The sequence below is a fragment of the Patagioenas fasciata genome, chromosome 3, assembly GCF_037038585.1.
Source record: "Patagioenas fasciata isolate bPatFas1 chromosome 3, bPatFas1.hap1, whole genome shotgun sequence".
Lineage (NCBI taxonomy): Eukaryota > Metazoa > Chordata > Aves > Columbiformes > Columbidae > Patagioenas > Patagioenas fasciata.
This window is the reverse complement of record NC_092522.1, coordinates 19,290,568-19,315,406: the sequence shown is the minus strand read 5'-3', so window position 1 is coordinate 19,315,406 and position 24,839 is coordinate 19,290,568. Positions and strand designations below refer to the sequence as shown.

Below are 24,839 nucleotides of genomic sequence, written 5' to 3'. Positions count from 1 at the left end.
AGACAACCAGAGCGGCACTGATGGTCCTAACAGTGTTTGACATTCACATGATTTTTCTATTTTGGAGGCATTTGTGTCATTTTTTTTCATCCCTGGTGAACTTCAGAAAACTTCTGAAGTGTTCTGGTCCCAACGCTCCTGCAGGTGAGATCAGCATGGCTGTCTCTTAACTTGAATGAACTGCAAATACAAAATGCAACCTATTGTGTTCTTATATGGGCACGTTAGATGGCACTCCCTTCAATGACAGAAATACTGGCTTATATCATGCCTTTCTGTTCTTAGGGGCTGAACATTTGATAATTGTTCTAACTCTTTGTTGTCTGAAAAGGCATGACATGCACAGCGCATCAAAGGATAACACCTCGGGGCATGAAGCTTAAATTCTGTGGAGGAAACTGCCTGAAGCTATTTTCAGATGTATTTAGTTGCCAGGTACAAAGAAAGGTACATAGTAGTCTTTGCAGAAGTATCTGCCTCTTCTTTTATGCAACCTGAGCTAAAGACTGCAGAAGTGGAGGGTAGACACATCTAAGAACTGCTTGTCTTTTTCATTCATTTTGCAGCCTCAACTTAGCACCTTACAAACATAAGTACACATCAAAATATCCACATCTCCAAGTAGCATTTAGTGTGCACCCCCAGGAAACAGGCTGAAGATTAAATGCATCAGAGACTCAGTTCCAGTGGTCCCTTCCATGCAGCTCCAACGTTCACTGTGTGCAGGGCACTGATTTGCAGACACAGCCAACTGAAAGACATGTAGCTGAATCCATTTCCACCTTACCTCTTCCTGGGGGTTTCAGCAACACACAACAGAGAGGGAGAAGCTTCTGCTGAGCTACAGCCTGTAGTTTACAGCCCAAGGTAGGTCCTGGTTCTCCATCACATACCAGACTGTGATCTGTGGTGGTTCAGGACCTGTTTCAGGTAGGGTTCAGTCATCGCTGCTGCTGCCACAGTAACTTAGAGGGAGAAGTAGATCAGAGCCCCCTTTGTCTGTCCAGCAGCTGTTGTTTAAGCCTCACATGGCATGTCTGGAACTGAACAGTTTATGTTTATGCTAGAGCTTGTAATTCCATTTGGAGTGTTGTGGGATGTCAGCCACGGAGCAAACGGAGGGAGGAGGCAGGGGGAATAAGTACTTAGAAGCCAGTTTAACATCCAGTGATTTTATGTTTCTTCCGGTTCTCCTCCTAGACATACCTGCAGTGGGTTTCAGGTATACCAGCTAAGAACTGTGGGGATTCTGGCAACATCAGACCGTACCTGCACTTTGTGTGGATTGGAAAGTCAAAACATACACTTTTGTGGTCTCCAGATTTGTTTGGATGGAGATGCTACCTTTTGAGCTAATAATGATGCATCATTTAGCAAAGAAAATTATGTCTTGCTCTTTGGAGTTTCATTTAATGCTAGGGATACTCTTCCTTCACTATATCCACTGTTCTTTGTGTCAATTGCCTGCTTTTTCGTAGCAGTTGCTCATGTCTTTAGAGTACATAAAATCCATTTTAGAAATGTCTCTCCATATATTCAGTGTGTATCTCCAAGAAGCAAGACATTTCAGTATTGAAGCATTATTGTTTTACTTTACCAGAAATAAAGAAGGAGGAACGTAGTTACTATATCAACTCTTTTCTGTTGTGAACAGACGGTGCTGTGTTCTCAACCCTTTTGCACCCTTCAGGGACTGCTAGGATTTTTTTTCTGTTTGAAGCTTTTGCTTTGGTTGGGTCAGCTTTTCTCACTGGGTCCCCATCTGTAGCTTAACAAGAACATCAGTTGCAGAAGAAGACAGCACTTCAATATAGGTATCCTCAAAAGGCACAGATATCCCTGGGGTCTGTTTTAGCTTATGTCAAACCTCACTGTCATCACTGGTGGTGAAAGCTGCGCTGTATTTCAGAACAACATGGAAGATGATTGTGTTTGTTGACAGAGTCAGACGGCTGAAATAGTAAAAACCCTCATTGAAAACACAGGAAATCCTGTCCCAAAGTAAATGCACATATAAACAGAGAAGATTGACTTGAATTTTGTTTGAGGGGGATTGATTTTCTGGTAAAGGAGAGGTAGCTTTTAAAAACTATAGGAGACGACAAGACCAATGTAAGAATACTGGTAGCAGACAAAAAGCTAAGAGAATATTTTAGACCCATTACTATGCATAAAGGACTAGAATCTGCAAGAAGAAAAAAAAGTCTGCTGGTGTTTGAATTCTTGGTGCATTGAAGGTATGGGATTTCTACAGCCTTTCTAAATAAATAAGACTGCTCCTCAAAAATATCTTTTCCTGTCACCAGTTTCTGGTCCAAACTGGAACACCTGCAAGAATTTGCATTCATGGCTCATATGTAGAAGAGCAGAAACTGTCAGCCACAGATCCACAGTAAAGTGACCCACGAATGGCTTAACTTCTGGTGGTGTAAAACATCAAGATACAACAGAGAATGAAGTTTAAGTAATATTTCGCGTTCTCTGCAGCTTGTTCTACAGCATATGATAGTTTCATGTTTTTATAGTCTTGGTGCAACTTCTCAGCATCTTATCTCATTTCTAGGCCACGGGTGACTGCTTTTAGAAATTGTTCTCTTTCCTAAGCAAAGTATTATAATTTTATGTGGTAGATAGGGAACGGGAGAACATGAACTTGCTAAGCTAAGAGAAAATCTAAATCCATGAGTGCACTCTATTAATGCATGGTCAATATAGTATTAGATTAGAAGTGTTTGATTGTGGGTTATTTTTGCTCTTGCTGTTGACTTGTTATATCACTGAGGGTGAATTTACAGTGATCTTTCTTCTGGTCGTGTACGAGCGGCAGAACTCGCTGGCAAAGGCCAGCTGAGAGTGTGGAAGTGATTTAAGGCAAATTTGCTCAGCTTCTACAAGGAGATAATGAGTTCTGCTCCTCCTATGGATTACCCGATGTCAGGTCCTTCCTTTTGTGACTACCAGGACTGTCAGCCTTTGCTTCATAGACAGTGGATCCAGACCAAATACTTCCTCAATTGGTTTCAGCCTTTGATTGCCAGTTCCTTTTAGAAACTCCAGATGATTTCATGAGCCCCAGTCTAGTTATTTTTATTAACACTTTAGGGTGTAAATCACTTGTGAGAATAAAATCATTTAGTTGTCTGTTTTTTTGTTTGTTTGGTTGGTTTTTTGATTGTTTTTTTCCCAGAAGCTAGGGGACTTTATTTTCTAGCCTGGCACCCACACCCACACACATGCTTACACTTGCTTCAGGCTGTGTGCCTCTGAAGGGAAGACGGGCTGTATTCTTTTTTCAGTTTACCTATACTCATGCACAGCTCCCTTCCTCAGATCATCATGCTTGTTAAGGGCGAGGATACTTTCTCTGTCAATTTTGTATTTTTTTATATGAAAAGTTTTTTTCTCCATTCTAAAACAGCTTTAATTGTGAAGAGTTTTGAGTTTCATCTCTTTTAACAGAATTTAATCCCTGTTCTTCCAATCTGTGCAGGTTTTGGTTTCAGATCATAGCTTCATGGGAAGAAGGATCTGATGCTGTTATTGCTTTTGACAATGTCTCCCTTAGTCTGGACTGTTATTTAACAAGTAAGTTTTCCTTTTATCTGCGAGTGACTTGTCTTTTATTTGCCATGTAATTGAAATTTTGAAAGGGGCTGGAACTGTGGGGAAGGGATTTGGCGTTGTTATCTTCAAAAGACTCTTGAAATGTAAAGGCATGTTTCAGAAATAACTGTGCTTAGTTGGAAGAGGCCATTCAGATGCAGACCTGATTTGTGGAGCCGACCAGTGAATGGGTTCCGAGCTTGGCAGTAAATGGGTTGTAAGACATATGGTGTGTGAGCATCAGCTTCCAGATGAGACAGTGGCATCGCCTCTCCACCCAGGCTGATGCAGAAGCCAGTCTGTGATTATAGAGTTCCACATGACCAGGTCTGCTGTGTGACAGTTATCAAAATGAATGACAGTTGGACTCTGGCTAGGGGAAGACTGGCATCCTGTGATTGACACTAACTTTCCAATAACATTGGGCACAATACGCCAGTTAAATTAGAACAAGCTTATTTTCTTTGGACTGACATGCATTTAAGTCTGAATCAGAAACTAGGATCTTCAATCTCTCCTACTCTTGGGAAAAATTTGGATTCTGATCCAGACTTTGTGACTGACTGGCCTCTAGAATATGCCCAGTCTGTACCTCAGCTGCCAGATTTCACCCCATTTAGATTTTTATTGAACATTTGTGTCTGGCTCATCTTTCACAGTCTCATGCATAGTGAATTGGTTAATTTGTAAATGTGTTCAATGATCTGTCAGTCTGTACCTCAGACCAACAACTTACATGAGGATTGGAGGATTGCTGCTCTGAACATATGAAACTTCTACGGTGGTTTGAGCGGTAGAACTTGCCTTCTTTCATCTCCTAGGCTTGACGCTACAACCTGTGTTCAGATTGAAAACATCTAAACCACATCTTCATACAACAGCAGTCAGAATATTTCATCTGCTTTGTGTTATGTTAATTTGCACTGGCTGGGGCTGTGAGTCTTTCCATTTATGCAGTGATACCCCTTGGTTTCTGTACATGAGTACAATGTACCTCAGGTTCCAGCGTTGTAAAGAGGTCTTAAGGTTATGCTGTAATTAAAAAAAGTTGCACATGCTTTTTTATTGGATAAAAGAAACTTTCTAGCAGTTGCTAAAGATTGTGTTCTGTATTTCTGCTTTGTGTCTTCATTCACTTGCTATTTTTCACACCACTCATTCCTGTTTATTTTTCTTTTGTCACAGTTCCCATAACAGCAATGGAAAGACAATCTGCCCTTTCCTTTTAATAGTGTTATATCCTGTGGCTGCAGGCTCTTGCTCTCAGCGAAGAAGCCTCCAGCCCTTAATTTAGCTTCAGTTTTGGATTATGTACTGACTTAGCCACCCCCAGTGATAAACCAGTCTGTGGCTTCTTGTTTTCCAGTTAGTGGAGAAAAGACACCTCGAGGTACCACTCCAGACTCAAGCAATTTACTCACCAGCAGAGGTGGCCAGAAGAAGTTTGGATGGGAACAAAAGCTTCTGGGAAATCTCCAGCTCAACACTGCCCCCATTTCTGGTCCAGCAGGTAACTGTCTGGTCTGAGAAGCATTTTCAGACAGCAGAGATTTGCAGCTAGTGCAGATTTCAGTTAGATGTGGCTAAATGCAATATGATTCCTTTTTTTTTTTTAACCAAAGCCTTTGTTTGGAGCTTTTTTGCAAGTCCTTTACAAACGTAACAAAACAAGATGTAGAAAGCAATTACCTTTAGCTGTTAACTGTACCTTGGATTTTGATTGCAAGCTGGTGAAAGAAAGATCCAGAGGGAGCCTCTTCTTCAAGTGAAAGGTGCTTTTAAATGGCAAGAAAGGTTTGTTTGGTGTTGTGGTCATTTAAAAATAGTCAGGAATCAAAGTGAGATGTCCAAATTGGCTGAGTCCAGCATGTGATAACCTGAACACCCATCTATAGTTAATATAGGCTTGGTTTGAAATAACACAGTTTTCCTTTTTCAGTAATATTTTCATTGCCCATTTAAAAGAGTACAGTATTGGACTTTGTTTTAAAACATGATTTTTAGTTAGATAGAAATGTCAGTCATATATGGTGAATGTTGTTTCATTTTTCCTTGTCCCCTAAGCTCCCCTTTCCAACTTAACTGTAGTGGCATGGGCCCAACAGATGCAAGATTGCCATTCCCTCCCTTTCAGATTACTGTTTCCCAAATGTTTGTCTCTTCCCTCTCCCATGCTTGCCACACATTCAAAATATCTGTTTTGGGCCCTACATTTCTATTTAAACATGCTTCCTTTCCTTTCCTTTCCTTTCCTTTCCTTTCCTTTCCTTTCCTTTCCTTTCCTTTCCTTTCCTTTCCTTTCCTTTCCTTTCCTTTCCTTTCCTTTCCTTTCCTTTCCTTTCCTTTCCTTTCCTTTCCTTTCCTTTCCTTTCCTTTCCTTTCCTCTTCCTTGCCAGCTTTTCTTCCTGGTTTGAATCAGGTGGCCACAACATCCAGCCTATCTGGGGGAGCAGGGCTGGCCGTGCAAATGAGGGGTGATTACACAAGAGACGAGCACTTGCTATAACTACCACCCTCAGCACTGTGTGCAGCTGTTTCTTCTCACTTAGACCTAGGTGATTACCAATTTGAAGTACCAGCCCTTTTAAGGTAGAGCTGTGGTTGGTATATGCCTCCATAAGCCCAGGGGTTTGTTCCTACTGCCTCCTTCTCTCCCACTCCTCCATCTTAGAAAGTCTTCTTTGAGTCAGTTCTGTTCGAGTTCATGTTTCACTTTGCTACCTGCAGCATCCTGTTGAAATGCATGAACTAGTGACATAAGCTCTGATAGCAACAGCAGTCTGGTCAGCGTGATCAAAAGCTCCACACAGTTTTCAAAGCCTGCCTGAAAAGCTGGGTGTATTAGCCCACTGCATGCTGCTGCAGCAGGGTTGCTGCTGGTACCTGAATTCTCTTGTGAAGTGAGCTCTGACAGTGGAGGCCAAGAGTTGCCATCAAGTAGAGTTTGTTGGTATTTTATATACCGAGCATCATACAGCAAGAGAAGTGCAGGGGCATTGACAGGAGTCTTGGAAGAATGAGACAGAGGGAATAAGCCTGTATGAGGGGATGCTGGGCTGGGTGGGCCTGTACTTCAGCTATGAAGGTTGTGTCTAGCTCTGTTGCAGATGTGTATGAGCTTGGGCTGGTCACAAAGGTGTGATTTCCAAGAAGACCCTTACATCCTCTTTGCAGATCCTTTGCAGCCTTCCATTCAATATCTGTGTCTCCCTTCCCTGCCTGTAAGTGGAACCCCCTTTTAAGTGCTTTCAGTATTGCTCTTGGGTCAGTGATCTAGTGGCAGGATGCATACACAGGTATAGATTATGGACTTCTGACTGACTTCCCTTAACAGTATTAGTGCTTAGGTGGTGATGTAGTTCCCCAAGGTAGCTGCACATTTCCTTTCAGGGTACCTACTGGTTTAGTAACACAAAAGCTATTAGGTCGGGTTCTGGTTAGAGAAGGGCCTGAAGTTTGGATGCAAAGTTAATGTAAAGTGGCTGTGTGGGTGATAGGCTAGAAATAGGCTGTAGGTTTCTTTGAGAATTTTGGTACTTCCTACTTTTCACTAGACCTGAGATAATGGAACATCTTCTAGCTTTTCTGCTCCCTGTCGTATCTGAGGAATGCAATTTAAAGAAAAGCTTGGATAGTAGAAATAATGGGAATCAAATTGCATGGGAGTAGAAGGTCACTGAGGTATTTAGAGCAATTCAAATGATTTGTTATGACCTTGGGGTGAAAATTCAAGGCAATTCCTGTGGATTCTAAGACAACTTGTCTGATTTCTGGGCTTGGCCCTTGGTCCTGTTCGTGTTCTGTCTAAAATTGTCTCCAGCCTCTGAGGTTTGAAATCACTCCTACAGTAACTTTCTATTCTTTGTGCCCTCAGTGTAGACAGAGCAGAAATCTGAGAAACTAAGCTGCAGCTTCTTGCAGTGGGAAGTCATTGCATTGCTGTGGGTCTCCACAGCAAAGAATCACCTTTTTCCTTTGTGTTGCTGGGTCCCTGCTCTCAGTAAATGCTGCAGATGTTTGTTTGATCCGTGGGCTATGCATTTTGCCCAGCTTTAATCTTGTTTCTTTCTGCATCCTGTAATGCATTTGAGAAACCTCAGACTGAGTCTGTCAAGGCCTTTGCTTTGATCACCACATATTTACTTTTGTCCGAGTGAACCGACAGCATCAGTGCCACCCTGAAGTCCCAAAGACTGCATTGACCAATATGAGCTCATCCAAAAGTAATTACAGCTAATGTGATCTTTGGCTTGCGTGATGGATCGTAGGCTATAATATTTCCTTCTTAAGAAATCATATTAAAACAAAGAACTTTGTTCCTATAGCTGAGGAGACAACAGGCTAACAAAGTGCCCTCCCCAAGTCCCCAAGCCAGCTCAGCCTACACAGCAGGAAGTACAATTTGAAAGACAGGTACCACTTTGTTTACGTGACAGTAAATCCAAAGAAGCTCCATTACTTCCAAGGGCCTGTTTGTAACTGAGAACAACCTCATACATGCACCTGCTAGCTTTGCTTGGAAATGCATTTTCAGCAAAAGAGATAGTCATCACCACCAGCCTCCCTGTCCACTCTGTTCCTAGGCCCTGTACCCAGTGAATTACTTCTTCAGCCTTGCCATTTCTTAGCATGGCTTGGTGTGCCTCTGGGAAATGTACACTGAAGGTTCAAAAGACATAATGCAGCCATGCTGTGAAAGAGCCTAAAGCTTTCAGGAATCTGTTAACTACTGTCACGTGTCACACATGGAATGATGGATGCTCTGTGTAGAGAAAAAGATCCAACATTGCTACAACTAATGTGGTGGTGTTGCTCTGTCAAGTTTCTTGATGATGACCAGAATGAACAGAGAAAAATTCCTGTAGGTTTCAAGTCACACCATTACTTGCAGTGCAAGTTGGCCATTAGGTAGATGATCACCAAGCAATGCAAATGCTTTCCTTTTCAATTAATTAATGATGTGTTATTGCTGACATGCCAACTTCTTGCTGAAAGGTTGCAGGTGAAATTTGATTCAGAAAGAAGCCTGCAAAAAAGTTGTAAGAAAACCTGTGTGTACCAGAAGGTTGAAACAACTTCATGTGGAGCTAGGATTTTTGATTGAAATGGTTAAATCTGTGCACTGTTTATTTTGATGTAAACCAAGCTTACTTTGGCTTTATTTTTTAAATTTATTAGGTATTAGCATAAGTAAAACAGAAAGCTGCTCAAACCATAGCATTTCTCTACAGGGAGTTTAACTACCAATTAAAAAGCCAATTTATATCAAACTAATGCAATTTCCTTTTATAGACAAGGCCAGAATATGGGAAATTCAGGCAAATAAAGATACAGTGAGCAATAATGAGGAATTCTAGGTAAACAAATTACTATCATGGAAACTGGAGGAAACAAAATAGGATTCTCAGTAGGCAAAAGGAGATAACAAGACGCAGAGCAATCAAGCTTTAATTAAACATTTCTGTTGCTTCTGAATAGGCTGCAAATGCCATGAGGATAGCCTCTCTTTTGATGTTTCAGCTTCTCATCTGTCCCACTGACAACTTACTCATGTCAGGGCACACAGAACAAAAATGGTGTGTTGTGAAATGTACAAAAATATTAACCTTTTTTGCCCTCAAGTCTTGCGTTATTTTGTCTCATCTGATCTGTGTATCCACCAGCCATTGTGTGACCATGGTTTGTTGCATGGAAACTGTCATCAAATCATTTTCTCATCCAGACTGGATTGCTGTTTTTCTTCAGCTCCGGTCTCTTCTTCCTTGGTCGTTGCACAGATTTTGTCTTTTGCATCAGGGAGAGTCCTCTTATGAGTACTCACATATCTGTTTCTTGGAAGAACTCTGAGTCACGTTAGTTAATCAGATGAAAGAGCCGAAAGGAACAGCGGAGTGAGTATTAAGTAAAAGTAAATTACATTTAGTTGCTCTTTGTGTGCAATTATACTAACTGAACTGTTGGCATAATGCAATAAAGGTATCTGCAGAATTGTATTTTTGTATTAAGCATCAATTAACACAGTGAATAACTGCTCAGTGCCCTCCTCCCAACAAAAGTAGCATCCTGAACAGTAACAGAAAATGTTCAAAGATGGGTGGTGAGATCTCATATTATGTGGGCAAGAATTTCTTTCTTGCAGTGTTTACATTCGCTTTCTCTATAGGATTGAAAATAGCAAAGGTGCCATACTGAAAATCAACATGCAACCAGATCCCAACATATCAAGTTGAATTGACGTAAATGCTCTCCAGAGTTATTCATGCAATTGGAGTAAACAGGACCTAAATTTGGACCTAAATTTTAAAGCTGTCCATTCTTAAGAACAGCAGTTTAAATTGTGCAGAAACTGCTGTAAATCTCAGGAAAGGTCTTGAGATAATTTTTCCACCTCCACCCAACTTGGTCTTTATTATCCAACACACATTTCTACTAATCTTTGTAATTCTGAACATACAAATTCCAAAAAGTTAGTAGCATGTCTCGCTTTATGGAAGACTCCTGCTATCTCTTTAAGCAAAACATAAAAGGTAAGAGAAATTAGTTTTCTTCATGCTGCTAGAATAGTTTCTGGTCCCAGAAGATACCAAGAAACAAGCAATTCTCAATGCTGTTCAAAGTCAGCAATGCCCTTGCCCCATTCTATTGACCACAGATTCTTTCCTACAAAGATGCCCTGATAGTGTTCACTTTGTATGGACACATAAGAAAAAGCTTTGAGTATTTCTTTGAAATGATACTTAGGATCAGTCTGGCATACATTTGTCATGACTGCAGATGCTCTTCTTGTTGGACTCAAAAACATGTCCAAGTCTTCCATTGCTGCCCTCATTCTGAAAATGGAAAGACAGAGGTAGAAATAGTAACTCCATAAATAGTTGAAAAAACAGGGTCTTCTTAGTCTAACCGTACCTGTGTAACTCGTTCTGGTATTGCTGGCAAGACTCACTAATTTCTTTGGTCATCTTATATCCCATTAATGTCATAGTATAGACACATTTGTACATTTCCAGTTATTTTAGGCGGAAGAAAATGTATCTAGGGGCTGACTCTGTGCAAATCTTCCACTTCAAGGCTGCACATATTCTTATGCATGGGGTTTTCAGAAAGATCTGTCATCTTTATTGCTCGAAGAACAGGTTCAAAGACTGTGATTGTCAGCACAACCTAGTTCTGCCATTTACCATTATCTTTCAAACCCCTGCCCTGCCCCAGTAATCTCTGGCAAACTTAATATTGGAAAAGGTAATAATCTCAAATTACTGCTCACAGGACACTGTTAAACAACTGAACACAAAGAAAAAATTGAGAGGTTTTTCCTTCTTTACATCACTGAACATGTTTTTTAGATATGCTTGTAGTATATTTTGCCTGCAGCCTACCAGCACAGACCAACCCTGGACTGATGGGTAATGTATAACTGAGATTGCTTATGCATCAAGTAAAAGGTGTATCCCTCCACACACACCATGATGCTTAATGGCAGCCGAATGTTGGTGAAGGTTAAGATGGGCAATTTTCTGTAAGCCTCTGATTTCTCATACTGGCCAGGTATTGTAAGGGAGCTTGTGAAGTTTTTATAAATCAATGAAGCAACTATTCAGCTTGTTCATGTCATCAAGTTTGATTCCATCTGCCTTGGAGGAAGAACTAAAATGAGCTTCCTGAGGGACAGCTAACAGAATTGCGCCCAGAAGTTTAGTCACCGGGGTTCTTACATCCCTGAAGCATGAGACCCTGTAGCACTTATTAATGTTTTTTTTTTTACTCTGTTGGAAGTAGGAATAACCTCTTGGCCTGAACATGAGTTGTGGCAGCAAATTCCATAAACTGCCTACACATTTTTTAAAGCACTTATGCATTTCACTAGTGCATTACTCCAGATTCCAAAATAAGCCAAGTACCATGGTGCTTCATTGGTCATTTTCTCAAATCATAGTAAAATTTTTGTTCTAAATGAGTTGAACCTCAATTCAAACCAGCTTAATTTAACAAATTACATTTAATACATTTAGGCCCTGGAGGTATAGCTAAAATGCCTCTGTCTGTTTTGTGATATGGAGTTCATATGCTATACGTACCAGTGAAATAACTTTCCCTGTTAGAAGTACAAATGTGCTTTAGACTTTGCTCCGCTCATTTCTTTTTATTGTTGCTCGTTGTTATTTGCAGCATTGCCGGCAGCCATGCTGCCTGCAGCTGCAAGTGGTATCAGAACTTCACGTGCATTAATCTTTTTAAGTCTTGTGGGGTTTTGTTCTTTTTGTTTTCCAAGAGCAGGACATCAGTCTCTTTTGCTGTGGCTGAAATCCAATGCCTTGGTTGTTGTGCATTTTACATATCTAGTCAAGCTGTTTGAAAACTAGAATTTCAGCTGTACAAAAGAAAATAAGCATGAGTGACTGTGTCTTTAAATGTGCCAGTAAATTTGGAAAGAAAAGTTGAGAAGAAGGAATTTTTAAAAATCTGTTTTAATAGAGCCAAAATGGCATTTCTTGCATAATGTTGTTGCTGAGACCTTAGCAGTGTGTTGGGGACATTGCCAGTGAGCTTGAGGAGGGCAGGTGTGTGGGTGAATGGGCAGAATACCAAATGTTTCCTCTGCCATGTTTCTTGTGCAAGTGAGGATTCCATCCAATGAGTGATGTATAAATTATTCACTGAAGTGTAGTACCCGAATTCTGAATTTCAGTGTACTCTTCACTACTTTTCTTTTTCCCCCACCTTAAACAGGAATTTCCAGTTTTTAAACCCAGTTAGTATCTTGCAACTGCTAGTGACAGAATCTATAGGGACCCTACATTTAACTACCTGTTAGTTGTCATAATGGGAATGCTCAGCTGTTTCTGGAAACCAGGCGTCTGTAACTTTTGTGAAGTTGGGCAAATTTCTGAAATCTACTCATTGTTTGGAGGGATTTAGACAGGAGAGTCCTGCTTTTCTTCCCATTGTGTGAGCATGAGGTGGCAGCGACGTTGTCTTGTCGCAGCCTGCGGAAGGACCGAGAGCTGTGCCCTGCAGTATGCGACAGCCCACACTTGTGTACCAGTGGAAAAAATCGATGCTTCTCACCAAGCTGCTTAAGGAGTTTCAATTCAGCACTGCTGCTTTAGTCTTTGGAGATCAAAATAATGCTTCAAATTGAATTACTGTAAACTGCTGTGGCATGCAACAACCTGTAGAAATGCTCTGTCTGAGCTCATGAGAAATGTTGCAGTCATTTCTAGGATCAGGAGAAAATCAATACTTTACAGGGAGCGAATGGGTTTTCTTACTTCAAAAAAGAAGTGGTGTGTTATCTAATACGGGCAGTACTCTGTTCTGTTACTAGTGGTTTAAGATCTTGGGCTGCTGTTAGGTCTGCAGATTGAGGGTTGGCTTTGGGAAATTTTTCAGAGACCAAATGGAGGGAAGTGCGAGGGTTTTAGTCTGTATCCAGAATTGTAACTAAGGCCCATCTGTCCTAATTATGTTGAAATGAGGGGTGACTTCTTCCCATGCCATATTCTGTCCCATTTAATTCAGTGACAAAGCTGTTAAATGTTGGACAGGCTTTCGGTATTGCATATGAAAGTGGATATCAACAGGAGGAGGACTGCTTGCAAGTCAGTGCAGCCGTGACAAGTGAGGAGACCACACAACACGTGGCTTTGGGTTTTACCGAAATCCTTGCTGGTTCAAATCAGGTGCAGTCTCCCCATAGACTTCGCTTGGGTCAGACGTCCTCCTGCAATGATTAGGGCAAAGGTCACTACCCAGCTCTGCTACTTCTCCCGTTCCTGCCTGACATCTACCCAAACAGAGCAAGTAAATGTGTCTGCTGGCACTGACTACAGCAACTGCAGAATCTGAGAGGCTTTACGTATCATCTTCTGCAATATCACCTTATCGATTACAACAGGACTGCTTTTGAAATCTGAGGTAGTACCTCCTGTGCTCACTCATCTCCAGGTTCCTTACATCACACTCCCTGGCATAATGTATCTGTGGTTTTTCATTCCCCAGACCTTCCATACTCTGTTTTAGAAGCCAGATTCTAAGAGCTGAGATGCACTTTCACTTATCTGAAAGTGCATCTCAGCTCTATTTGCTCTATTTGCTCTTACCCTGGTACTGCCTCTGCACTGAAAGTGAGCCCCCTCTGTTCTGTCCAAGAGGCAGAAAATACAAAAGTTGTTCTGGATGCTTCAGTTCAAAGTCTGGAGGCATAATGTTTGCAGCAGGAGGGCATTTTTCTTCTGTTCCACCAGGGCATTGAGCTTTTAAGGAAACCAAGGGCTATTAAAAGGCATTTTGGAATACAACGTAGTTCATTGATGCCCTATCCCTGGAACCCAGTGGGAGTCAAGAGCTGCCGGTTTCAGGTCCAGCTGTGCTGTGTGTTACATGTGTGATATCTAGAGATACTTTCGCCAGGGCCAGTAAGCAGATACATAAGCAATGAGATCTATTTAAAGGGAGTAAAAAATAAATGTAAGGCTTAACCACAGCAGTATGCATATGCTGTGGTCTGTGCTAGGTTTTATCACTTCCAGTTTTCCATTTTGATTCTCTTGTGTTTTGAGCTTATTGTCCCCTTGAAGGTCACCTGCTTCTGCCTTTGGGAACATATTTGATGTTTCACCAGAGACATCCAAATGGTTTCTTATTGTTCCAAACGAAGACACTTACCTGCCTGCTTTACTAAACATATGTTTCAGTGCAGGTGGCTTAGCCCACTGGGATACTGCAATGTTAAATCACTCTGATAGCTGACAGAATGAGTTTCTCATCTTCTATTTTGTGTTAGATTTTGCTTGAGTTTGGGGATTTTTTTGAAAAATAAACATAGGTAACTTCTGGTGCAAAACACAATATCAGAGGTAGTGAAGCATTTTGCTTAGGAACTTTAAGACCTTGCGTTCTCAGGTGCTTTTCCCCCTCTTACCTGTTTTTCTTGGGGCTTTGGGGGGAGTGCATTGGAGACAGAGGAGGGGGGTAGTTCTTCAATTCTTCTATTTGTTACCTACTAATTTTAAGACTTCATACTGCCACCTATTGCAGAAGGATGGAGAAATAAGTAAAATAAGTATGTGAGTATCCATATAAAACAAGTAACAGTAGCAAAGTCTCTAGGGGACTCTTGCAGGGAAGTTTTAAGGAGGGGTGGCATAGATTTTGCAATAAGAAGGAAGAGATTGTTCTCTCAACATTGGAAAGCTTTCCTAAAGTACTAATTTTACATTGCTTCTTGGAATAGCCAAGACTATATTGCAAAACTTTTTTTTCAAAAATGCCAGCCACTTTCTTCTTAAAGTCCTGCCAAATTATTTGATCCATTTCATGCATTGCACTTTTTTATGAGAAGGAATTTAGCTCAACTTCAGAACTAGTCTGTGAAAAGATAACTCAGACCTTGTGCCTGGCTAAACTAATGTGTTTCCCTGTATATTTGGTGGGTGAACCCGTCCAGTGACAGTAATGATGGAACTGTTGGCCTCTCCGGTCCAGACACATGGAAACTATCATTTCTAGACCTGATCTGCTTAGAAAATAGCTCCACATTCCAAGAAGGAGATCAAGCTTTTGATCTATCTGACCTATCATTGCTAAAAAAGTGGAAGCTGGGGGGAAAATGCTACCCTTTGAAAAACCCATAAGGAGAGCTGGCTGACCCAACATCATTCGTAGAAATAATGTTCTTTAGCTGTATTTCAAGTCTTTTGTCTTCAATGACAATAGAATTAAGTAACAGAGTTTATTGGATTGTGTATATTAACTCATTAATATAATAAATATGAATGATGAATCATGTAGTGTACATAAAAAATGCTTAGTCTACTTATTTGCCCTATAGATCTTAGTTTTGATTACACATGAAATATTTCTGGATATACTAGCAAATATGTTAGGATGGGTGTTACAAGAGCATTGTGGTCTTGCAACTGCGATGGCCCTAATAATGAATCTTTAAGGACAAGAATGGCATTTTCAACATAATCTATTCGAATTTTTAAAATTAGATTTTTGAGGCACAAATTAGCAAAGTCTTATTTTATAAATCTGTTTGTATAGAACTGGTACTTCCGGTTGATGGAAATGGCTGTAACAGGGATGCATTTATTTACACCTGTAGATCTGGCCTAGAACATGCAGAGCTGAATGCTTGTTTTGTAGGCCTCAGTTAGGTGGTTTGCCTCTGAAGTTTAACTTGAATCTCTTGTGAGCAAATAATTATTCAAAATACAATTAGTTTATTGTTATGTTTTAATCACCGAGGTGATGTTGTATTTACAGGGTTTTATGTAATTAACAGCTACTTTCCCATTTTAAATAAATTCAATAATCAAATGCCTGTAGAAGCTGGAAGGGCTAAAATGCACTGGTCTTGAGGTTACCAGCGTGCATTTTAACAACCCAGAGACCACAGCCTGAAACTGGTTGGTCTGTGTTGCGTTTTACTCTGTGAACTTTGCCTTTATGAACCTTAGAAACAGTAAAGCTATGTTCGTAGTTGTGATAGCTTTCAGGATATGAAAAGCTGTCAAATACTGAGATACACAGTGCTATGAGTTTTTTAAAAGAATTCTGTGGGTATTTGTTTTGCCTAAAACCTAAGGAGCTGGGTTCTTCTCTTGGTGCAACAAGAGAGTGAATAAAGCACTGAACAGCTGCTCGATCTTTGGATGTTCAGACGATGCTTTGTATATATCCTCATTTCAGATCACTGGTTATTCACAACGTGTGGTGCCAGTGGACCCTATGGCCCCACACAGAGCCAATGCAACGATGCCTACAGGAACTCCAACCTGAGTGTGGTTGTGGGAGCTGAAGGGATTCTCCAGGGCATTCAAATCTGGAGAGTACCAGCAACTAACACATACAGGTAAGGGAACCATCTCTGATTGTCATGATATATCTTCGCATTTGAAACTAATCCAAGCTGCAGATACATGCTAAGCATGTATAAAGTATTATATTCAGAAGTTGGACCAGACCTACAGGGGTTATAATTCTCCCTGATCCTGTGATTGCCCATCCTCCCAGTCTCAGATTTGTTGTCTGAAAGATGCAAAATTTTGTTGAAAGAGAGAAAAAAGAGAAACAGCCACCTGAGGCAGACAAATCTTTAACCTGAATGGTTGCAGGTTGGGAGACTTCTATAAGTAACTGAAAATTGAGTGTTTTGACCTCCTTAGGCCAAGGGGCAGACATATCCCGTATGCTGTCCGTCGAACTCTGGTCTTAGAATAAGTTTTTCCCACTGTCCACCTGGCATAGGAGGCACAATTGTATGTCAACATTTCTTATGGGACAGCTTGCATCAAGCTCTGCTCAGCATCTTGACTTTTTTGAATCTAGGCATATTAAGTTGAGCCTGTAAGCCTGGCACACCACTGTAGAATTGATTTTGGAAACCAGCCATCTTAATGTTCGGCTCTGTGATACTGAGGGCTCTAATGCTTGAATCCCTCTGTGGAGTTATTTTCAATGGGAGATGATCAGATACGGTTCAATGCCCCTTAATCAGGTTTTTACCAATCATTTTTCTCTTTTTGCTCTTTCTGGGGAAAAAAAGTACAATCAAAGTTTAGTTCAGTCTCTCTTAGTGGTAACATCAAGCCATTACATGCATCAGTTTGTAAGCAGAACTGTCTGAATCAATGACTGTCTAGTGGTGTTTTTTTAGTCACCATTCCTTGTTGAAATCAATGATGGCATTGTAGATTTCAAAGCAGAACATTCTACTGAAAGCTTTGAACAAATTTCAGTTAAAGCTTACTACCACCTTCCTTTTTTTCTTCTTATTGAAAAAGAGTATTAATATTGAGGGATAGATGTCAGTCTCTAACTGAAGTCTACTGCAAAGCAGTTTTGAGAAACTGGGTAGGCTAGGCTGGGCACAAGTTCTGCCTAAGTGCCTATTACCACGAGGATTGATGGTAATGAAAAAAGCATTAATGATGTTTTACTCAGCTATCAAAAATGAGTTGCCTGAGGTTAATAGAATTTTTCAGAACCAGCATTCAGTAAATATGGTTATAAAGTATAGCCCAAAAGAGAAGAGGCAATAAACTTACAACCTTGTCATTTCTTTAATATCACAGCCCAGCCCAAGAAGAGCCAGAATTCCAGTGTTAACTGTGGGCTCATTTTTGCTCCGCAGTAAAAACCGCAGGTCCCGCAGGGAAGACCTGTCTATTTAAGTCCTATAAATGACCTAAAAGGCTTTAGGTTCTGTATATCTAATAGATAGGTAACCTATATATGTGGATGACATTCTCTTCTATACCTCTTAAGGCTGTAGTAGAGAATTCACAGCCTGGGGAAAGGAGGAGGCAGTTGTGGGCTTAAATTAATTTGACGTCTTCCTGACTCTGGGCTGCCGAAGGGGCAGCGGAGTCCCCCAGTGCAGCATAGCCCTAGGAAAATGTCGAGTTGCGATATCAGTTCTGGACTTCCCAGAGTCTGGACCCACAGCCTGTGTCTAGCTCTCCCCTGCAGGCCTGCTGCACTGTGGGTCCTGTCAGCCTGAGAGCCATCTCCAGGATACCAGACCCAGAGATAAAACCCTCCAGCTGGCTGCTGGGCTCTGAAGAAAGCTGTTATTATGCTGTAATAGCACGTTTCACACTGCACAATGTAGAGCAGTGAGTTACATTCCTGATAATTGCATAAGAGGGATATAGATTGTGTGAACACGAGGCAGAATATGCATTGTTAAAATGCAAAGACGGAAAGCTCAACTTTGCACAACTTTCTGCTCACACAAGCTAACCCCACCCAGAAAACCCCACCATCTCTGGAGCTCTGGATAATCTGACACATACTGTAGGTGACCTCATTTGAAGACTGGAGTCCTATGAGCTCCAGTGATTGATACAGACAAAATCATCTGGTTTCCTTCCATAAGTACTACACAATGTATAACAATAAAGATAGGCAACATAAAATACTATTTTTTTTTCAGATTTCCTTCTAAGCATTCAGGAGGTCTCGTCATCCCATATCTAGGCTTATGATCAAGTATGAGAGAAGTGAACTGTAATAAATTACACGTTACCATCCATTATCCTAATTCTTTATAAAAACAAGAATCTTTGGTTCATTTGCTGAGTGCCCCATTTGTTATCACTTCCACTGCCCTCTTTTGTCTGGTCCCTTCTTGTAAGGTGGCACAAGAGTATGGCACAGTGGAATGCAAAAATGTGTCTTTCTAGGTTGGCCAGCCTAGGCACTACATTTTCTCATATTGTCAAAACTAGCTCAAGCATTTGCCCTGACTGTCTATCTAGAGGTGGGGTTGTTTTTTCCAGTGCACAGTGATCCTGATCCTTCCTGAATTGCAGTTTTCTTTTTCAGCTCCTACAAGTAGTAAAAGAAAAGGAGGAAGACAGTGGAAGGTATTCTGTGTTCTGGATATATCTGCTCAGGGTGGTCTGAATCTTTCTTCAAGGCCAATATGGTTAAATGGATTCCTCTTGTGAAAGAAAATTGTGCCTAAGGAAAGGGATCCTGCTAACACTTGAAGTCGAGATAACCCATCTGTTAAAATAGTGACACACGTTTTGAATAGGGAGTGACTGTCATCTCAGTCCACTGGGTTTTATTTGTCTGCAGCCTTTGAATGAGGCCAAAATGGGTTCTTCTGAACTTACTGACATCACTGCTTGTATGTGAATCTGTTTATGCACAGAAAAATATGGCCCCTAACTGCAGCCGATTAGCCCTGCCAGGTTGCCGTGCCTGATAGTGCACCTCATTAGCCATTGCCAAATCAACTCAGTCTTCAGATACATGCAGCATCTGTTCGGTACAGCCCAGTACTATGTCCATCACTTTCTCTGCTGGCTCCAGTGCAGCATTACTGAGGAATGATTGTTTTGGATATCGACAGTGGCATGAACATAATCATGTCACATTGTGAGGATCTAATGTGCTTTATGAGTCACTTGATGCTCCGTAGTTGCTTCGACATCAGAACTGCTCGATGCTGGCTGCCTCAGAGCAGGACCACGAGGTGAGTTCCTCATGCTAATGGTTCAGACAAGTTGGGGGGCTGAAAGCGAGCTGCCTGCCCAGCCTGTTCAGGGTGCTCACACACAATGAGCACTGCTGGTGCATTCTGCTTGTGACCTGTTTGCATGCAGGACTGTGCTGGGCAAAGACCAACCAGGTGCTGGAGGGAAGGAGGAGTTAAAGCAGAGCAGCTGTACTGTAATGAATAGGAAGCCAAGAGTAAGTTTTATGCTCTCAGCCCTGCAGTCACCGTTCGCGTGCTCCAGCTTGAACTTCGCTTTCATGGAAATAGCTGCAAAGTTACTAATGTCAGTGGAGAACCACCTTCTTATTTCAGTTCTAAGCAGGGCTTGCTGTATCACTTGCTCAGAAAGTTGAGTATCTCTTTCTTTTGTTGCAGCAGAGATGCGTGTTTTATAATGATTTTTATAAAGCACTTTGAAATTCTTTGATAAAAGAATTGCTTCAAGTATGTAAATTGTTTACATACTTAGAAAGTGAGAGGGAAGAGCTGAGACATACAGTAGTACAGTCAAATCTTTGAGTACATCAACAACAGTAAGGACCTCTCAGTCATGACTGCCTGAAATAAAAGCTCCAGAGCCTGAACTGGGACTGCAGCAGCCTGTGTGTGCAACCTGACTGCTCCTGGCTGGAGACAGGGACATGTTCCTGGAGGCTCTGAGTTCAGCCAGGGGCTTTTTGCCTTCGTTTTTCACTGCAGGTGGTGGTGTGCCCATCTACTCTTCTAACTCCCTCTGATCCTGGGAATAGGAGGGCTGTTTCCCATCTGGTCCATGCTACCAGGACCAGTTGTGTTGTCTCCTTTCTCAAATCTCCCCGTCAATCTCGTGCTTATTGTTCTCTTTAGCCATATGTGCTGTACTTATCGGTTCTCTTGGTTCTGTTTTTTCTCTTCCTTGCTGCAAACCTCTCAAGGGTATGCCTTCTGGGAAACAAGATGTGTTTCGTATATTAAAGTTTGAATCTACAGGGGCTTGCTCACTCTATCCTCAGCAAGTGTTTGCCTATGAATCAATGTGAAAGAAGCTGTTTTGTAGCTACCCAAGTTCATAGGTCCATATAGATCAGACAACCTCAGTCTTCAAGTTTGGGTTTAGAATTATTTATAGCAGGGATGTCAAATTCGTTTTCACTGGGGCCACATCAGCCTCACAGTTGCCTTCAAAGGGCCAAATTTAATTTTAGGACTGTATAAACGTAACTACTCCTGCATTTATACAGTCCTAAAATGAAAATGAAATTAATTTGACACCCCTGATTTAGAGCGTCAGGTCTTCAGGGCACAGCCCCGTGATGATGTGCAAAACATGCAGTTTCCAGTTTGTGCTACTTTCTACCTGTCTGGGACAACTCAGATGCTGGACTCTTTTTTTTTTTTTTTTTTTCCTTTTTTCCTGCAGCATCTCAGGCTATGGAGCTGCTGGTGGGAAAGGTGGGAAGAACACCATGGTGCGGTCCCATGGCGTGTCTGTGCTGGGAATTTTTGACCTTCAGAAGGATGATACTTTGTATATCTTGGTAGGACAGCAAGGAGAAGATGCTTGTCCTAGTGTAAGTCATTGCTCTTTCTGTTTTGCCTTAATTCCTTCTTACAAATCTGTGGAGTTTTGTTTGTTTGCAGAGAAAACTGTTGTCCTTGAGGAGTTTTGGGTTATGTGGTTCAAGGGTTAGCTACAGTTCTATGGGGAGGGTGTGAGTGAGAAAAGGCAAAATGCCATGTCACTGTGCTCACTTCTTCAACAGTCAGGCCCCACTGATAATAGACTACAGTTTCCTGATTGATCTGCGTATCTCAGAGCATCTTTCTGGGGTTTGGGAGGAAAAAGACAACCCTGCCTTCCTTTCCTCTGGAGATCAGTCTTCAAGGTTGATTTCACAGGGCTTTGTCTTTGCTCCGCTGTTGAGCCCAGCCCTGCCTCCGGAGACACCCACCTCACACGGCCTGTTTGGTTATTATCTGTATGGGAATGGGAGAGACAAATTAATCGCTGCTAAATCAGTCCTGATTTTTCTGTTACGAACCAATCATTGCTGCAAATGCCTTGACAGAAAGTGCAACTTTCACCATTTGCAGGCACAATAATCTATTAATCATTTAGTATTCTTTGGAGGATGAGGGAATAGGAGATTCTTATGGAGGAAACTAAGCATTATCTGATGAAATTTCACCTACAGGTTTGAGCTGGACATGTAAATGCTGTGCATTTCTCACCTGTTAGTGGCTGGCATCCAAGAGATGAAAGCTTAGCAGTCTTTTACAGCAGAGAAAGGTTGAATGATGTAGACAAGAAAGAGGGGTTCTCAAGGTTGGGTGCTGAAGTAAATAATGTTAAAACTGGAATTATACATATCTACAAACAAACCATTAATATGAAGCCTCTTTGAAATGAGAAATGCCCTAACTCAAACTTCCATCTAACGTCTATAACTAGGACATTCCAGCTGAGTGTAATATATGGACTCATTAAATTGCAGGCCCCTGTAATCTTAGTGAGAATTTATTGAGTGCTAATGTAATTCTTTCATTGAGGCAAAGAGATTGCATAGACTTGTAGAAGGGACTTTTACTAGATTGGATTGTAATCAGTTATGTCTCTGCCATGAAGGATTTTTTTTTTTTAAATTCAATTGTAATCTAGTGGTTCCTTTGGGTCATTGACTTTGTCATTTTATTAATCATACCCACCCAACTCCAAATCAATTAAGGAGAGGGAAGACTAAGGAAAGGAGGATTGTTTAGTTCCATAGGCAAGTCCACACACACAAAATGGATGCCATTCATTCTCTGGCACAACCTAGGACACGTTTTATGGCCAACAGAATAATTTGTAACTTGAGGATGCTTTTATCAGGCTCCTTCTCCAAAAGAAAACACAGAAGAAGGAAGTAGAAAGAAGCAGAAGGTCAATCCTACTATAACAACTGTTTGTGAATTTTTCCCTGAAAGTGTTGTTGACTTTGTGAGTTCAGTGTACATAAAAAGAGATTATTTCTGAGGTGAAACATACAAAGTAAAACAAGCTAGAAGCAAAGCTTGAAGCTTACAAACACAAGAGTCCTTCTTGTCATGCACAATCAAAGCAACAGTTACCTCTCTTAGATCATAGTCCAGAAGTACTTATAAACGATGGTTGAATGTTTTGCTTGAAATCAGTTAGTGAATTCAGTGATTTGCCTAATACAAAAGGTTCATTACATTTGGTGCTAATTGGTGAAGGGGAAAAAAATGCTAAGTAGGAAATATGGAGGCTTTTTAGTGAGGTATTTCCCATAACATTAGGTCAACATTGCAGTCAAAGGTGGGATTGCAGGTGTCTTGGTAGGTTTTGAACTAGCTAGCACTGGTAATTACAGTAAAACTGCTGCTACAATGTAAGCATCGGATCAGCATCAAAACTTGCTTGGAAACCTAAATAAACAGTGGGTGGCCAGTCTGTGCCAAGCTTGTTGCTACAGTCCATGCTGTGGCAACCTAGGTTAAAGCTAGCTCTGGTACATCTGCACGAGCCACCAATACACCTTCATTCTGGATAGATGCACACTGTCTGCCTGGCCCCAACCCATGGGGTGCTGGAAGACCCCCCAAGAAACTTGGATTCTCTCTATGTTGCTACCATTTGTCTGTTGCTTGACATGGGGCAGGTCACATCATCACCGAGTTACTCCCTCCTCCAGTTGTGAAATACAGATAGTTAATGCTGGGAAGTATTTGCAGTGAATTCTGCTACATCTTCTATGTTAAAAGCTTATGGAGCTGTTTTGCATGGTAATAGATACCAGCACTGAGCTTACTTCGAAATAATTCAATTAAAATGGCAACAGATTATTCTGATGAAGGTTGAAGCAAAAAGAAAGATTCTTCTAGAAGAGCATTCACTTGCTTCTGCTTATGGAGTTTCACTGGAGGACAATTTATTGGTTTGGGAGGGTGAAGGGTCCATGAGGCTTGTGGGTGTACAAGGACACGGCAATTTATTCCCAGAATTCAGACCCAGTCTTCTGTTTGCAGACTAACGATGTTATACAGAAAGTCTGCATCGGAGAGAACAATGTGATTGAAGAAGAGATACGTGTGAACAGAAGTGTCAAAGAATGGGCAGGAGGAGGTGGAGGTGGGGGAGGTGCAACCTACATATTTAAGGTATGGAAACATAGTCCCTGTGCACCTTCAGCATGAACACATCCTGCCACTTGCCTCTAGTATCACAGCCTGAAATACCTGAGAACCCTTTATACATCTCTGGGGAAGGGTCCATAAAGTGAGCTCTGGGTATGGTTAATTTCCAGTTGATAGCAGTAGTGAGCTGGGTTGGCCCTTTATGGTTCTTAGGACAGCTACACAGTATGGCCACACTTGCTTCTGTGGCTTGGAGTTTCCTTGGCAAAGAAAACAGCTTGAATTGGATTTTTTTCAATGCAAGCTGAGATGCTGAAGCGTAATTCTACAGTAAAAGGCAAATTCCACAGGACTTCATTCAAATCTGTCATTGCAGAACATTAGACTTCAGCTACACATTTGATCTGTATGGTGTAATGACAAGAAAAGTTGAGGATAGCCTGTATGTTTTCTGTTGGCAACCCTATAGCTAGGCACCACTGATCTTTTCTGTCATGTACTAGCTGAGACAGTACTAATTCCAACACTGGTTTCAGTCATTAACAATATGTTTGGATCACCCAACTTCTATGTAATTCTACATAACCCTGCATGCTCGGACAGTTTCCAGTGTAGCAGTCCTTTACCAGTGGAGACACTATATTGCATTACATAGAGCAGCATTCCTCAGCTGTTTCATTTGATGGAAGTCATCACATGGTAACATTACAATCTTTCTAAGAGCCATCAGCACTGCAGGTACAATTCACGGAGCTGCTGATGCCACTGTTCTCTGTTGCAGAACGTGGTTGAACTAGCGCCATTCATTAATCTTTTGGATGTGGTTGCATAAATAATGCAATGGTAATTTGTAGTGCTGAGCAGCCCTAGATGCCTGATTAGTATAACATTACAGTAGCTAGCATGTGGTTGAACTTCCATTTGTGTGTCTGACTCAGTTTGAACGCTGCCTTTATTTCTGAATTTGTTAAGATAGAGAATGGAGAACCTGTCCCCTTGATAATTGCAGCAGGAGGTGGTGGCAGGGCCTACAGGGCCAAAACAGATACATTTCATCCAGAAAGGCTGGAAAATGATTCCTCCATTCCAGGGTTGAATG

The 24,839-nt window shown here is 41.3% G+C and overlaps 1 protein-coding gene across 2 annotated transcripts in view; it reads left to right on the top strand.

Moving 5' to 3' along the window:
• LOC136099681 (ALK tyrosine kinase receptor-like) overlaps positions 1 to 24,773 on the top strand; it is an 81,599-nt gene extending 56,826 nt beyond the window's left edge. For both annotated transcript variants that reach the window (XM_071805905.1, XM_071805906.1), the window contains exons 6-10: positions 3,491 to 3,585; positions 4,970 to 5,113; positions 16,303 to 16,465; positions 21,024 to 21,174; positions 23,633 to 24,773. In XM_071805905.1, the coding sequence (XP_071662006.1) occupies positions 3,491 to 3,585; positions 4,970 to 5,113; positions 16,303 to 16,465; positions 21,024 to 21,174; positions 23,633 to 23,800 (721 nt within the window). In that variant the 3' untranslated portion in view covers positions 23,801 to 24,773. The remainder of the gene's footprint in view (positions 1 to 3,490; positions 3,586 to 4,969; positions 5,114 to 16,302; positions 16,466 to 21,023; positions 21,175 to 23,632) is intronic.
• The last annotated feature ends 66 nt before the right edge of the window (positions 24,774 to 24,839 follow it).